Genomic DNA, 15,927 nt, shown 5'->3' with positions numbered 1-15,927 from the left:
TCCTCAAAACCGCGCACGAAGGGAATGAGCCGCAAGCAATGTACAACCGGCTAAAGACAATGGTGAACCAAGTGCGCAACCTCGGGAGCACCAAATGGGATGACCATGAGATGGTCATGGTTATTCTTAGATCCCTCGTATTTCGTAATCCTACTCAAGTTCAATTAATACGTGGGGATCCTAGATATAAACTAATGTCTCCCGAGGAGGTTATTGGCAAGTTTGTGAGTTTTGAACTTATGATCAAAGACTCCAAACACATTGTCAACTTGGAGCAAGGCGCCACCTCCACACCCGAGGTACAACCCGTCGCATTCAAAGCGACGGAAGAAGAGAAGGAGTGTACATCAAATAGGCTTCCAAATGACGCCTCCAAGCTTGACAACGAGGAAATGACGCTCATCATCAAGAGCTTCCACCAAATCCTTAAACAAAGGAGGGGAAGGACTACAAGTCCCGCTCCAAGAAGGTATGCTACCGATGTGGTAAGTCCGATCATTTCATAGCAAAATGTCCTATTTCTAGTGGAAGTGACAGGGACGACGACAAGAAAGGGAAGAAGAAGGAGAAGAAGGGGTACTACAAGAAGGGCGGCGATGCCCACATATGTCGGGAATGGGACTCCGACGAGTGCTCCACCGACTCCTCCTCCGACGAGGACGCCGCCAACATCGCCGTCAACAAAGGCCTCCTCTTCCCCAACGTCGGCCACAAGTGTCCCATGGCTAAGGACGGCAAGAAGAAGAAGGTACACTCTAGAGCCACCCCCAAATATACAACATCTAGTGATGATGGTAGCTCTAGTGATAGTGAAGATAATTTAATGTCTCTCTTTGCCAACCTTAGCATGGACCAAAAGAAAAAATTAAATGAATTAATTGAAGCCATTAATGAGAAGGTGAACTCTTGGATAGCCAAGAGGACTTCCTCATTAAAGAAAACAAAAAATTTGTTAAACTCAAAAATGCTTATGCTTAGGAGGTAGAAAAATGTGAAAACTTAACTGAGGAGCTTAGCATTTGCCATGACTCAATTTCTAGTCTTAGAAATGAAAATGCTAGTTTAATTTCTAAGGTTAAAGAATTAAATGCTTGCAAACCCTCTACATCTACTGTCGAGCATGTTTCCATTTGCACTAGATGTAGAGATATTAATGTTGATGCTATAGATGATCACCTTGCCATGATTAAGAAACAAAATGATCATATAGCTAAATTAGATGCTAAAATTGCTGAGCATGAGCTCGAAAATGAAATTTTAAATTTGCTCATAGCATGCTTTATAATGGGAGACGCCCTGGCATTAAGGATGGCATTGGTTTCCAACAGGGGAGCAATGTCAAGCTTAATGCCCCTAAGAAGCTGTCTAATTTTGCTAAGGTCAAAGCTCCCATGGTTCAGGATAGGGAAGGCTACATTTTATATCCTGCTAACTATCCTGATCACAAAATTAGGAGAATTCATGCTAAAAACCTCACACTATTTCTCATCATGCATTTATGTATAAAAATGAGGCTTCTAGCTCTAGGCATACCACACATGTTAAAATGCCTAGAAAGAAAATTCCTGCAGCATCAAATGAGCACAATGTTTCATTTAAGACTTTTGATGCATCTTATGTTTTAACTAACAAATCAGGCAAAGTAGTTGCCAAATATGTTGGGGGGAAACACAAGAGCTCCAAAACTTGTGTTTGGGTACCCAAGGTGCTTGTTTCTAACGCCAAAGGACCCAAGACTGTTTGGGTACCTAAGAACAAGGTCTAAAACTGTTTTGTAGGTTTATGCATCCGGTGGTTCAAGTTCGATAATTGTTAGCGGGTGCATAAACCACATGACAGGGGAGAAGAGAATGTTCTCCTCCTATGAGAAAAATGAAGATCCCCAAAGAGCTATCTCATTCGGGGATGGAAATCAAGGTTTGGTCAAATGATTGGGTAAAATTGCTATATCCCCTGACCATTCTATTTCCAATGTTTTTCTTGTAAATTCTTTAGATTACAACTTTCTTTTTATTTCTCAATTGTGTAAAATGGGCTACAACTGTCTTTTTACTGATATAAGTGTTACTGTCTTTAGAAGAATTGATGATTCAATAGCATTTAAGGGAGTGTTAGATGGTCAGCTATATTTAGTGGACTTTAATGATAATCAAGCTGAGCTAGACACTTGTTTAATTGCTAAGACTAATATGGGCTGGCTCTGGCATCGCCGACTAGCCCATGTTGGAATGAAGAATCTTCATAAGCTTCTAAAGGGAGAGCACATTTTAGGACTAACCAATGTTCATTTTGAGAAAGACAGAGTTTGTAGCGCATGCCAAGTAGGAAAGCAAGTTGGAGTCCATCATCCACACAAGAACATAATGACGACTGACAGGCCACTCGAACTACTCCACATGGATCTATTCGGTCTGATCGCTTACATAAGCATCGGCGAGAGTAAGTACTGTCTAGTCATTGTGGATGATTATTCTCGCTTCACTTGGGTGTTCTTTTTGCACCAAAAATCACAAACCCAAGATACATTAAAGGGATTCTTGAGATGGGCTCAAAACGAGTTCAGATTAAGGATCAAAAAGATAAGAAGCGATAATGGGATGGAGTTCAAGAATTCACAAATTAAAGGTTTTCTTGAGGAAGAAGGCATCAAGCATGAGTTCTCTTCTCCCTACACACCTCAATAAAATGGTGTAGTAGAGAGGAAGAATAGAACTTTACTGGATATGACAAGAACCATGCTTGATGAGTACAAGACTCCAGACCGGTTTTGGGCTGAGGCGATTAACACCGCCTGCTACTCCATCAATCGGTTATATCTTCACCAGATCCTCAAGAAGACATCATATGAACTCCTCACTGGTAAAAAGCCAAACGTTTCATATTTTAGTCTTTGGAAGCAAATGTTTTATTCTTATTAAAAGAGATAGAAAATCTAAATTTGCTCCTAAGGCTGTAGAAGGCTTTTTACTTGGTTATGACTGAAACACAAGGGCATATAGAGTCTTCAACAAATCCACTGGATTGGTTGAGGTTTCTTGTGACATTGTGTTTGATGAGACTAATGGCTCCCAAGTGGAGCAAGTTGATCTTGATGAATTAGATGATGAAGAGGCTCCATGCGTCACGTTAAGGAACATGTCCATTGGGGATGTGTGTCCTAAGGAATCTGAAGAGCCTCCACAAACACAAGATCAACCATCATCTTCCATGCAAGCATCTCCACCAACTCAAGACAAGGATCAGGTTCAAAATGATGAAGATGAAGATCAAGGGGATGAGCCACCTCAAGAGGAGGACATGGATCAAGGGGGAGATGAAAATGATCAAGAGAAGGAAGATGATCAAGAAATTCAGGGTCATACACCACCACACCCAAGAGTAGACCAAGCAATTCAACAAGATCACCTCGTCAACTCCATCCTTGGTGACATTCATAAGGGGGTAACCACTAGATCTTGAGTTGCTCATTTCTGTGAACATTACTCTTTTGTGTCCTCTATTGAGCCATACAGGGTGGAGGATGCATTAAGAGATCCGGATTGGGTGCTGGCTATGCAAGAGGAGCTCAACAACTTCACAAGGAATGAGGTATGGCATTTAGTTCCATGTCCTAATCAAAATGTTGTAGGTACCAAGTGGGTATTCTGCAACAAGCAAGATGAGCATGGTGTGGTGACAAGAAACAAAGCCCAACTTGTGGCCAAAGGTTATTCACAAGTCGAAGGTTTGTACTTTGATGAAACTTATGCACCCGTAGCTAGGCTTGAGTCAATTCGTATATTACTTGCCTATGCTACTTACCATGGCTTTAAGCTTTATCAAATGGACGTGAAAAGTGCCTTCCTCAATGGACCCATCGAGGAAGAGGTCTATGTTGAGCAACCTCTCGGCTTTGAAGATAGTGAATACCCTAACCATGTGTATAAGCTCTCAAAGGCGCTTTATGGGCTGGCTTCAAAGTCGGTAAAGCCGATCCTACTCTCTTTACTAAATCTGTTGCAAAAAACTTGTTTGTATGCCAAATTTATGTTGATGATATTATATTTGGGTCTACTAACAAGTCAATGAAGAGTTTAGTAGGATCATGATATAGACATTCGAGATGTCTATGATGGGGGAGTTGAAGTATTTCCTTGGATTTCAAATCAAGCAACTCCAAGAGGGCACCTTCATCAGCAAAATAAAGTACATTCAAGACATACTTAAGAAGTTTGGAATGAAGGATGGCAAACCCATCAAGACACCCATGGGAACAAATGGGCATCTCGACCTCGACACGGGAGGTAAATCCATAGATCAAAAGGCATACCGGTCGATGATAGGATCTTTACTCTACTTATGTGCATCTCGACCGGATATTATGCTTTCTGTATGCATATGTGCAAGGTTCCAGGCAAATCCTAAGGAAGTTCACCTTAGAGCCGTGAAGAGAATCATGAGGTATTTAGTTTACACTCCTAAGTTTGGGCTTTGGTACCCCAAGGGGTCCACTTTTGATTTAATAGGATATTCCGATGCCGATTGGGCAGGGTGTAAAATTGATAGGAAGAGCACATCAGGGACTTGTCAGTTTCTAGGGAGATCCCTAGTGTCATGGGCTTCAAAGAAACAAAACTCAGTAGCTCTTTCCACCGCCGAAGCCGAGTACATTGCCGCAGGCCATTGTTGTGCGCAGTTACTTTGGATGAGGCAAACCCTTAGGGACTATGGCTACAAATTGAGCAAAGTCCCTCTCCTATGTGATAATGAGAGTGCAATCCACATGGCGGATAATCTCGTTGAACACAGCCGCACTAAGCACATAGACATCCGATATCACTTTCTGAGGGATCACCAACAAAAAGGGGATATCGAAATTGCTTATGTTAATACCCAAAACCAATTAGCCGATATCTTTACCAAGCCACTAGATGAGAAAACTTTTAGCAAACTTAGGAATGAGCTAAACATATTTGATTCTCGGAACTTTGATTGAAACATTGCACACATAGCTCATTTATATACCTTTGATCATGTCTCTTTCATTTGGTGCAAATGCATATTTCTTATTATTCTTGTACCAAGGCTAAGACTAACATGCTTTCAAGTATACTTCTATGATTAGTCTTATATTGAAAGGGAAATGGAGTATTCGGCAAAGACAAGGCTTCCACTCAACTCTAACGGTATCATTTACCCTTTGTCGTTCCTCCACACTCTCAATTGGTATGATCCTTCACTCTTATTTACTTGTACCAATGGAGAGAAAGTATTAAAGGGCTCTCAAAGTCTCTGTTTTTGGCGATTAATGCCAAAGGGGGAGAAGGTATTAAGCCCAAAGCAAAAGGACTGCACCACCACCATTTCAAAAAAATTTGAAATGAAGTTTTAATTGGTATATTCTCAATTGGTATCTATTTCAATTGATGTATTTTCAAATTAGTATATGATATCAATTGGTATCTTTTTCAAAGCTCTCTTGAAAGCTAAGAGGAGAATTTCATTCAGGGGGAGTTTTATTTAGTCAAAGGAAAAGCATTTGAAACAGGGGGAGAAATTTCAAAATCTTGAAAATGCTTCTTGCAACTCATATACCTTTTACTATTTGCAAAAGACTTTGAAAAAGATTTTCCAAAAGAATTTGCAAAAACATACATATGGTGCAAGAGTGGTCCAAAATGTCAAAAAGAAAAAGCAATCCATTCATACTCGGTGAGATTTTCAATTGGTTTAACTCCAAGTAACCTATGCACATTCTAAATGCAAACTAGTTACAATTCTGTACTTCATATTTGCTTTGGTTTGTGTTGGCATCAATCACCAAAAAGGGGGAGATTAAAAGGGAAATTGGGTTAACCATTTTCTATAACTAATTTTGGTGGTTGATAATCAACACAAACACATGGACTAACTAGTTTGTCTAGAATTCATGTATTACAGGTGCATAAGGTTCAACACAAACCAATAAAAGAATCAAGTTAGGGACTCAATTTGAAACGGAGCAAATAACTTGAGTGTGCTGAGAATTGGCGCACCGGAATGTCCGGTGTGCCACCGGACAGTGTCCGGTGCACCAGGCCGTACAAGTCCAAACCAGCCACTCTCGGGAATTCCAGGGCGTGGCTCCGCTATAATTCACCGGACTGTCCGGTGAGCCAGCGGAGCAACGGCTACTTACGCCAACGATCGACTCTGACATATGAACAGTGTCACGACAGAAGTCAGAGCAGGAAGCCAGAGGGGCACTGGACTGTCCGGTGCCGCAAGAGGACAAAGCCTCCAACGGTCGACCAGCTCTGAACCCTAACGGTTGGGTGACGTGGCGGCGCACCGGACACGGAACAGTGCCTGTCCGGTGGCGCACCGGACTGTCTCGTGCACCCATTGCCAGTAGCCTCCCCAATGGCTACCAAAGTGGTTGGGGGCTATAAATACCCCCAACCACCACAACCTTTAGCATCCAAGTTTTTCAGAAATCACATTCAATACAAGAGCTAGTGCATTCACTCTAAGATACATTTCCAAAGATCAAACCCTCTCCAAGCCTAGAATTAAACTCAAACATTTAGTGACTTGTGAGAGAGTGTGTTCGTGTTCTTTTGCGCTCTTGTTTCTTGGATTGCCTTTCTTCTTTCTCATTCTTGTTCTCAAGTGATTTGTAATCAAAGCAAGAGACACCTAAGTGTGTGGTGGTCCTTGCGGGGTCTTAGTGACCCGATTGATTAAGGAGAAGGCTCACTCGGTCTAAGTGACCGTTTGAGAGAGGGAAAGGGTTGAAATAGATCCGGTTTTTGTGACCTCCTCAACGGGGACTAGGTTCTTTGGAACCGAACTTCGGTAAAACAAATCACCGTGTTCACTCGCCTTGATTCTTGTTTGATTTGTTCTCCCCTCTCTTTCGGACTTGAATTTAATTCTAACGCTAACCCCCGGCTTGTAGTGTGTGTTTAAAGTTATAAATTTCAGGTTTCGCCTATTCACCCCCTCTCTAGGCGACTTTCATCTGCCACACCAAGATGAGCCTCGGGCAAGAACAATGCAAAAACACGAGTAAACACTACGGACTGTTCAAAGGAGAAGCGAGCACCGTTCGAGACCAAGCGCGGACCGTCCGGCCTCAGGCGTGGACCGTCTGGTCGTTGAAAAACCAGAGAAACCCGAAGGTGACGGGTTCGGTAAAATGCATTTTTAGCGTCCTCTCGGACCGTTCGGGTTGCGCGTCCGGACCGTCCGCGACTGCTTTATCTGACATCTGATGACATATTTAATGCACTAAAGCCGTTACTGCCGACCGTTGCGATTTCAGTCGTTGATGCGCAGGGGTGGACCGTCCAGACCAGGGGCGTGGACCGTCCGCGGTCGGCAGAAAGGGAGCAATGACTAGGAAGTGGTTGGTGGCTATAAATACAACCCCAACCACCTCCATTCAAGACATCCAAGCACACTACTCATACACATTCAATACAAGAGCTACCAATCTATTTCAAGACACATTCAAAGCTTTCAATCTCTCCAAGTCCAACAAAAATAGGCCAACTAATGGACTAGATAAACTTTAGCCAGAGCTTAGATTATTGTTTATTATTTGTTCAAACCCCGACTAATGACAAATAACACTGAGTGCTTGACACATATATCCACAATTTTCAGCGGTGACATCAAATCAAAAGGACATTCATGTTCTTTTGTTTGCATTAACTAGTCTATTATGCAGAGCCAAATATCTCAGTGCTAGCTACACTTTAGCTAGCTAATACTTTTAACTAAAATTTACTCCCTTAGTTCCAATTTATAATTCGTTTGGTTTTTTTATGCTAAGTTTGACCGACCCATCTTATGCAATGAGAATAGTCTTATCAAAAATCTTATAAGGCTATTCTCAATAAAAAATTAGTAACACTCTTTTGAACACCGCCACATCATTAAAAGTGTCATGAAAATAATAATGAAACAATGCTTCTCAATATAAAATTTCACTTCATTATTTTATAGATTAACAAGTCAATTAAATGCTGCAACTCAATAACCAATAGAAGTTAATAAAATATATGAAGATGAAACAAATCATCCTCGATAGAGGTTTCATGTGGTTTCTAAGACCTTAAAAATAAGTTGACGTAGTTTTATCGTATAAAACTCAATCCTCTTAAATACCAATGCCATGTCATAAAAATTCTAATATAATATAGTACTCCATCCGTTCTAAAATAGTTGTTGTTTTAACCCTTAAATTTTATATTTATATTCAAATGGATGACAACGAATCTAGACATATAGATAAAACACATACATTGAGCATTATATGATTATAGTAAAATACTAAAACTACTAATCTATACTATACTTAAAGCACCAGTTTCAACGGTCGTCATGCGTCATTTTTTACAAATAACCCCTCACATCTATTTCAAATTAATCTGCTGCACGTCTATAGATGCCAAACGACGCTCGACACGGGCTAGATGCACGCGGGCCACAACTATGGCACAGACACGTCATGCCGGCCTGCTAACTGTGTCGGACCAGCCTGTTAGCCCGTCGATCCATTTAATTAAATCAGCGTAAAATGTTAAAAACGGTGGAGGAGGTGGGGTTCGAACCCATGCTTTGATGGAAGAAGGGCGGGAGACACTGAGTGAAAGTGTCTAACCAGTAGAACATCACGCTAAGATGTTTTTAATATTGAATATAAATTGTATATAGGTATATACGTTTTTTTGTAAAATAAAAAAATAATCGTGTCGGGCCGGGCCAGCACTACGGGTCGAGGCTACAGCCCAAGCACGGCACGACGTTCTTGGCTCTTGCAAGCATTAAGTCGTTTCTGAGACCACATTGGCGCAATCGACTACATGGTGTTTGAGATTGCTGAATTGGATGGAGCAGCAATGATTTGTCACACTAACAGCAAAATGAAAGGTTATTTGTTGGTTTTAAATAATTTATATGGAGCGCATCCAGTTTTTATTTATGTCTGACTTTAGCAATCACTCCATATTTTGATCTATCTTTTTTATAAGTTTGACTTCATGGGACTTATTTTAGAAACTTGATCTCACAAACTTTCTCTTATTTGGTCTCTATATGATGAAATTATGTCATTTTATAATCTCTGTTCATTCAGTCAATCGTTGTGAACTCTCTTCTAATCGCTCACTTCATTTAGCCGTGTTGTACCAAGTCATATTTGCATGGAGTAAACAATAACATCAGTTAGCCAAATCAAAAAATATATTATACAGAGACCAGAGATAATCAATAAAAAATCTTTAATTTTTTTGATGGATAGTTTACGTGGGTATTGTTGTAAGCCGTCGCAACGCACGGGTAACCGACTAGTATTTTAAGAATGAGGGAGTATTAAATATGCATCAAACTACCGTAAAACTACAACTAAAATTAGCCTAATCTGCACATGGATGCTTCTCTTTCCCACCCGTGCCCGTGCACAAATATCGTGTTGTCTTTTTTTTTTTTGACAAACAGTCGCGGTCGAGAACGAAGAAGTGAAGAAATACCGTTAGACTGACCGCAGCGGTCTACCCTACCGCTCCCCCTCCCCTTGCATGTCGGCTGTAGGGGGTATCCTATGGCCGCAGCGGTGCCCCTACAGCGCCTCCTACGTGTCGGTCCCCTTCTCTCTCCCCCCAGATCTAGCGTGTCACTGTTCATCACCCTAAACACTGTGCTGTAGGTCCACGAGTAATTGTTAGTAGATAAAAAATTGATAGTTGGTATAGAAAATGATATTTTATAGTGGTAGTAGGGTATAGGGGGAGTATTTAGGGGGAACCGCTGCGGGAGATAAAAAAATAGGGGGGAAAATAGGAGGAAAAAGTGATATAAGGAGAAAAATTTAGGGGTAACGGCTGCGGATAGCCTTAGGATAACGAGAAAGACGATAACCTCACACTTTCCTTCTCCCACGGCAATGGCGGCCGTAGCGGCGGCTCCACGGCCGCAGCTCCCCATGCTATCTGGCGGCGGCGGCGCGGCACTTTCCAGTCTCACCCTCCAAACACTGGCCTTCATTTCCCCCCTCCCCATCAGCCGCTGTCACCGCTGTGTGCTCCGCTCCAACGCCTCGTCGTCCCCGTCTCCGCCGCCATCGCAGGAGGAGGCAGCGGCGGCTGAGGTGGTTCCAACAGCTGAGTCCTGCGTCAATCTCGGTCTCCAGCTCTTCTCCAAAGGCAGGGTAAGTGAAGCCCACGCCGAGGCGCTGTAATGCAATCTTCGAGCGGTATGCGACGCTTAGCATTAACTTCAGACATTTTCAACCATGAAGAGGGCTATCAATTGTGTGAGGATGTTTCAGTTGGGGTGTACAAGCAACTCTCACGAAGACTTGTCCGTTTTAGCATATTGCTTTTGAATTTAACCAGGAGATGCAGGATAGATTACCAATGTCTATATATCAAGCTTAATTGAGTTTGGGACAGGTTAAGTTTATCGACGCTGAGTGCTTAATAGGACTGCCTGCTTTATTGCATCGAACAAATGTTTTACCATGTACCTTTAAGGAAATGGCGGAACCAATGTAAGGGATTGGTTTTTAAGCAAGAAAGTAAGTGATTCTTGGTAGTTTTGATTTCACTACTAGCCTTAGGATATTGTTGGGAGATGAATCACCTAGCGGTGCTGTCTGCGGAGGCGTAGACGGTCCGTGAAACAGTGCCAGACGGTCTACGACCTGAGCATAAGAGCGGCTCCTTCTCTGGGTACATCCGGACGGTCCGTGCCTATGGCTCGGACAATCCACGATGGCGCAGAGGGTCGTTTTCTTCGCAGCAGACCTAGATTTCTCCTCTCGGGAAGGACCCTGTCGGGGAGGAGAGATCTTAGGGTGTGCCTTGGAGTCGGCAGGCCACCCAAGACGTCTCTAATCGACGTAGAGCCGACGAGAGGTGAAGATTCGAGTTAGAGAAGGCTAAACTAGGGCTACTCCTAATTCCTAATGCTAAGGTAAAAATGATAAGTAGAATTGATTGGATCGATTGTGGGGGTTCAATCGGCCGTACCTCTTCATCTATATAAGGGGGAGGTCTTGACCCGTTACAAGTCAGTTCCCAAGCTAATCCTATGAAGATCGCTAACAAATCCCACAAGAAACGGGGAACCGTAACTGATTCTGCGCACGCGCGGACCGTCCGCGCCGCCACTGCGCGGACAGTCCGCAAGCCAATTTCGGTGCTCAACAGATATGTATTGGCAGATTATGACAGTCTCCAACTTGAAAACAATTGGCAATCAGTGCCTTGGTATTTTGCTAGCATAAAGCTGTAATTAGTACACTGGTGAAGAAAGAATCAGTAATCTGGGAAACATAAAAGCCAGTGGTATCGTAATTATACTGTTAGATGCATGTTTGAGCAGTCTTTACAGACTTTTTATCATTCATTGAAGGGATGTCTATAACCATTACATGCATTCTGTTATTTTATATGCACTTGTTTAGGTGAAGGATGCTCTTGAACAATTTGAGAATGCATTAGAGCTGAATCCAACATCTATTGAGGCCCAGGCAGCGCTATATAACAAGGCATGCTGCCATGCGTATAGGTGAGGACACATTCCTGAGATCACTGGACTTGGATTTACTATGCATGCGCCATGCTTATTTGGGGTACTCATCAGAAGTTTCATCTATTTGTCAGTGAGATCATGTGTAGTAATGTTTCAAATTAATGTATCTAGGTGAAAAACTATAAATAAATACTAAAACCATTAACAAAACTACAAGAGCCAGAAATCAAGGTCTTCATAAATGTTATGTGGAGTCATTTGGAATCCATTGTTCCACCATCAGAACATTTTTGAGGTTTTTTATTGTTCATTTAATTTCTGCATCTGTCTGGACCAGAGAAGAAAGCAAAAAGGCTGCAGAATGTTTAAGGGAAGCTTTGAGAGACTACAATCTCAAATTTGGTACCATACTTAATGATCCAGACTTGGCGCCATTCAGAGCATCACCAGAATTCAAGGAACTTCAAGAAGAGGTTTGTCACTTTGAAGTTTGAACTTCACTGCATTACTGCATGCTGGAGACGAAGTAATGTGCGGATCATAGTTGAATATTGGGGATTCGAGTTCTGATTTTGACCAATTTATTGTCTGCAATAAGATTTTCTATATCTTGTAACTTCATTTCAGGCTTTGCGTGGTGGAGAAGATATTGGTTCTGGTTTCCGAAGAGACCTGAAACTCATTAGTGAAGTACAAGCACCATTCCGTGGTGTTCGAAGATTCTTCTATGTAGCTTTGACAGCAGCAGCTGGAATTTCAACATTCTTTACCATTCCCCGACTTGTACTAGCAGTTCGAGGGGGTGATGGCGCCCCTGATCTTCTGGAAACTGCTGGAAATGCTGCCATCAATATTGGAGGTAAATTGGCATGCTTCATGCCCTGAAGATAGTTCTTGAATGGTTGTATGGAGTTAAAGAGTTGGGTCACATGTCTTTTTTGCTCCACTGTGACATGGCAACAATGTTTTCTTATGTCGAAATATCTTGAATAACTATTTCTTTGTGTGATGCTTCAACAGCAACTTTCAGAAGTAAATAAATTCACCCTTTATATTTTTACTATTTCATTGATCCTGATTAGAGTATCAATTTTATGCTATTTGTCTCACACTTTCAATTAAACTAAAAATAATTTAACTTTTGAATCAGTATGCCGCAGGTATTGTTGTTCTGGTAGCTTTGTATTTCTGGGAAAACAAGAAAGAAGAGAAGCAGATCACACAAATTTCTCGTAATGAAACCCTTTCAAGATTACCTGTGCGCCTGTCAACCAATCGCATTATTGAACTTGTTCAACTCCGGGACATCACTAGGCCTGTTAGTATAACTTTCTCTATCTTTAATGTCCACTGTATGTTTGCTGAAATTAATTGTTTTTCTCATTTATTTCTGAAACCTTTATTCAGCCACTTGTCATTTGAGGTGTATTTTAGGTGATATTGGCAGGTTCAAAAGCATCTGTTACTCGGGCATTGCAAAGAGCTGAGAGGTATCGGACTGAACTGCTCAAACGAGGCGTTCTTCTAATTCCTGTGATCTTTGGTGCTTCTCAGAAAGACCAAACCAAACCAAGGGGTTTTGGTGCAAGAAGAGCTGCTGCATCAGTTCCTTCTGTTGGGGTTAGACCAACCTTACATATTGGCTAAATACCAAAAACCTCACCTGCCTCTTAGTTTGTGTGTTTTGCACCAAAAACTTGGTCCCTTTCTTTGATAATTTAATGCAATGTTGATTTTGACAGGGTGACTTTGAAAAGCGTACTGAATCTATTGCAGCAAAATCACGGTTGAAGACTGAGGTTCGGTTTAAGGCTGATATTGTTTCCCCAGAACAATGGGAAAGGTGCATTTCCTTTGATGTATATGCATTTTGTCCTATACTCTATATCTAACTTCAATAAGTAGCAAGACTGTTTTTCACAAGTACATATTTTTTTCTAACATAGCACAATAAGTCAATAACATAATTAAGGTACATAGATTGTGTAGCAGCACAGAAGGGAAATTATTAGAAAGATATATAAACTTACAATCCACCCTAAAGTAAAGGATTATGATCTTCCCCTCTATAGCACACACCATACTTGAAACTTGAAAGCCATATTGCTCACTCAGGTAAAGAAGTAGGGTTTTTTTTGGGGCCAATGCAGCATTATAATGGAAATGTTATCTGTAAAACCACAGAATATTGAAAAGATACAGTGTCCTTTGATTCTTCTCCTCCCATAGGCCATAGGTATGATTGCAGAAAAAACATATCCATATGTTTAGGTTCTGATATGGCATCTATCCCTTTTACTGCATCCACATATTGATAGGACCTGAGGTATGAAATAATCTGTCTCAAGTCTAAATTTCAAGATATCTTTACTTGTTTTGCTCCCATTTCTAGTCTGTGCCTTTACATTACTTCTCTTTTCTAAGGACCGCTACAGAAATACTACAAGTGCAGTCAGTCCTGTTCCTTTTCTGTTATTATTAGCATGGTTCTACATGCTTGAATGTGGTAATTTACTATCCTGGGTTTTGATATCTACCTGTTCTCATTATGGTTCAGTTGGATACGAGACCAGCAAGTGTCTGAAGGTGTCACTCCTGGTGAGGATGTCTACATAATCCTTCGTCTCGATGGACGTGTCAGAAGATCTGGAATAGTAATTATTCTCTGCTCTCAGTTTCACTCTGGTACAAGGAAATTTATCACTTGATTTTGTGTATGTAATAGAAGTGCTGAAGTAGGGAATATAAGCCCATAACTGAACCAGACAAAGAGGGTCCAAATGACATTGAATCTAATCTACCATAATAGTAGAAACAATAATAACTGACTATGTACATGTGCTATTTGTTTTAGGGCATGCCAAACTGGAATGACATATTACAGGAACTGCCACGACTTGAAGATCTGATGAGCAAACTTGAACGGTGAAAAAGGTGTGGGAGCAGCTAAAGTTTTACCATTACTCTTTTTCCCCCATTCCATTCGCCTTGCCCTTATCTGCTGAAACTTGAAGCTGGACCATCGTAGTTCTTGTATAATATAGTGAAATTCTGCTATTTTGTTTATAGCTTGCCGAAGTTTTTCTGTCATTTGGTAACCGCGATATAGAGGGTTGTTCTTTTAAAGGGCTAGTTTGGGAACGCCGTTTTTCTAAGATATTCAGATTTTCCCAAAGAAAAATGAACTAATTTTTCTTTGAAAAATGAAAATCCTTTGAAAAAATGGAGTTCACAAACTAGCCCTAGCCCTAAATAGATTGATGAAATAAGAACTAAAAGGTTAGAACTGCTGGTCTGTTTGGAGCCATTAACGCGCAAGCAGACGAGAACGGCGTACTCCTATATGGAGCCAAGAAGACGAAAATGCGCAGGAAGAGATTGATGCCGTTATTACAACAAAGAAGGATCTGTTCGTTTTGTGCTTGGCTTGATCGGATCACCAGGTCCAAAGGGACTTGGCAGATTCTCTGCACGCGGTATCCAAGCAAAGCAAGCCGCAAGCGGGCTTTGGATCGGGTCCGTCGATTGCAAACAAAGCAAGCTTGCAAGCAGATGAGTCTGGCGTCCATCGACGCCGTTGGATACGGGCCGGCCGCCGGTCCCCTCGCGCAGTCCCACCTTGCCTTTTGTGAACTGAAAGCTGCTGCTGCGACGGGCATAGGTACTGTGACCGGCCGGCCTGTGGTTCACGATGATTACAGTGATAGAGCTCACGTTCAGTTGTGATTGGACAATCAATTGCCGGTAAAAAAACTGTTTAGGATTTGGTAACCATTTTCCCAATGAATTTCTATTTTTCCAAAGAGAAAATGTCCTAATTTTTCCTGAGAAAATAGAAATTTCTTAGAAAAATAGAGTTTCCAAACTAACCCGTGGCAGTAGCTAGTCTACGAAATCATATATCATATATTTATTTATAAGCAGATGATGCCATAGCTAGTCTCCGAATTCAGAAAACATGCCGCGATCAATGCAGGCCACTCAATTGTCCAGGCGGCGGCGGCGGAACATTCTTATTCCGGGGGGTTATGAGCTGGAACCAAACGAGCCACTAGTACCATAAATTAAAGTGAAAAGGCCTAAATAAACAACACGCTGCAGGTTGAGCTGTTTTGACTCGAGAACAGATAATTGTTTTTTTAGCAGTTGCGTTTAGTGTAGTAGCGACTAGCGAGCGGCCGACGAAGACGTTACAAACTGGAACACAGCTAAGGGCCTGTTTGTTTACCCCCATGGATTATATAATCTGGATTATTTTTGGAGATTATATAATCTGGATTATATAATCTGAGTAGTCCTGTTTGTTTACCCAGATTATTTGAGTTGTTAATAGGATTCTTTTGTATGAGGAAGACAAGAATGCCCTCTATATTTGTACTAGGTTGAAACTCATATATGAAAAAAATAATTCAATTGACATTGGCA

The 15,927-nt window shown here is 41.4% G+C and overlaps 1 protein-coding gene across 1 annotated transcript; it reads left to right on the top strand.

Moving 5' to 3' along the window:
• Nucleotides 1-9,863: 9,863 nt before the first annotated feature.
• LOC100275611 (uncharacterized) lies at nucleotides 9,864-14,590 on the top strand. The gene is made up of 9 exons (NM_001320200.1): nucleotides 9,864-10,174; nucleotides 11,435-11,538; nucleotides 11,840-11,975; nucleotides 12,130-12,361; nucleotides 12,663-12,820; nucleotides 12,937-13,122; nucleotides 13,245-13,345; nucleotides 14,060-14,156; nucleotides 14,357-14,590. The coding sequence occupies exons 1-9, from the start codon at nucleotides 9,911-9,913 to the stop codon at nucleotides 14,429-14,431; spliced, it is 1,353 nt and encodes a 450-aa protein (NP_001307129.1). The 5' UTR covers nucleotides 9,864-9,910; the 3' UTR covers nucleotides 14,432-14,590.
• The last annotated feature ends 1,337 nt before the right edge of the window (nucleotides 14,591-15,927 follow it).

Source organism: Zea mays, chromosome 3, assembly GCF_902167145.1.
Source record: "Zea mays cultivar B73 chromosome 3, Zm-B73-REFERENCE-NAM-5.0, whole genome shotgun sequence".
In the NCBI taxonomy this organism is placed as follows: domain Eukaryota; kingdom Viridiplantae; phylum Streptophyta; class Magnoliopsida; order Poales; family Poaceae; genus Zea; species Zea mays.
The sequence above is the reverse complement of the archived record's forward strand: the minus strand, read 5'-3'. Positions and strand labels throughout refer to the sequence as shown.

Coding starts and splice junctions, on each gene's coding strand:
- LOC100275611 (NM_001320200.1), top strand. CDS start 9,911: ATGGCGGCCGTAGCGGCGGCTCCACGGCCGCAGCTCCCCATGCTATCT. Junction 11,539..11,839: donor GCATGCTGCCATGCGTATAG/GTGAGGACACAT, acceptor TGTCTGGACCAG/AGAAGAAAGCAAAAAGGCTG. Junction 11,976..12,129: donor TCAAGGAACTTCAAGAAGAG/GTTTGTCACTTT, acceptor ACTTCATTTCAG/GCTTTGCGTGGTGGAGAAGA.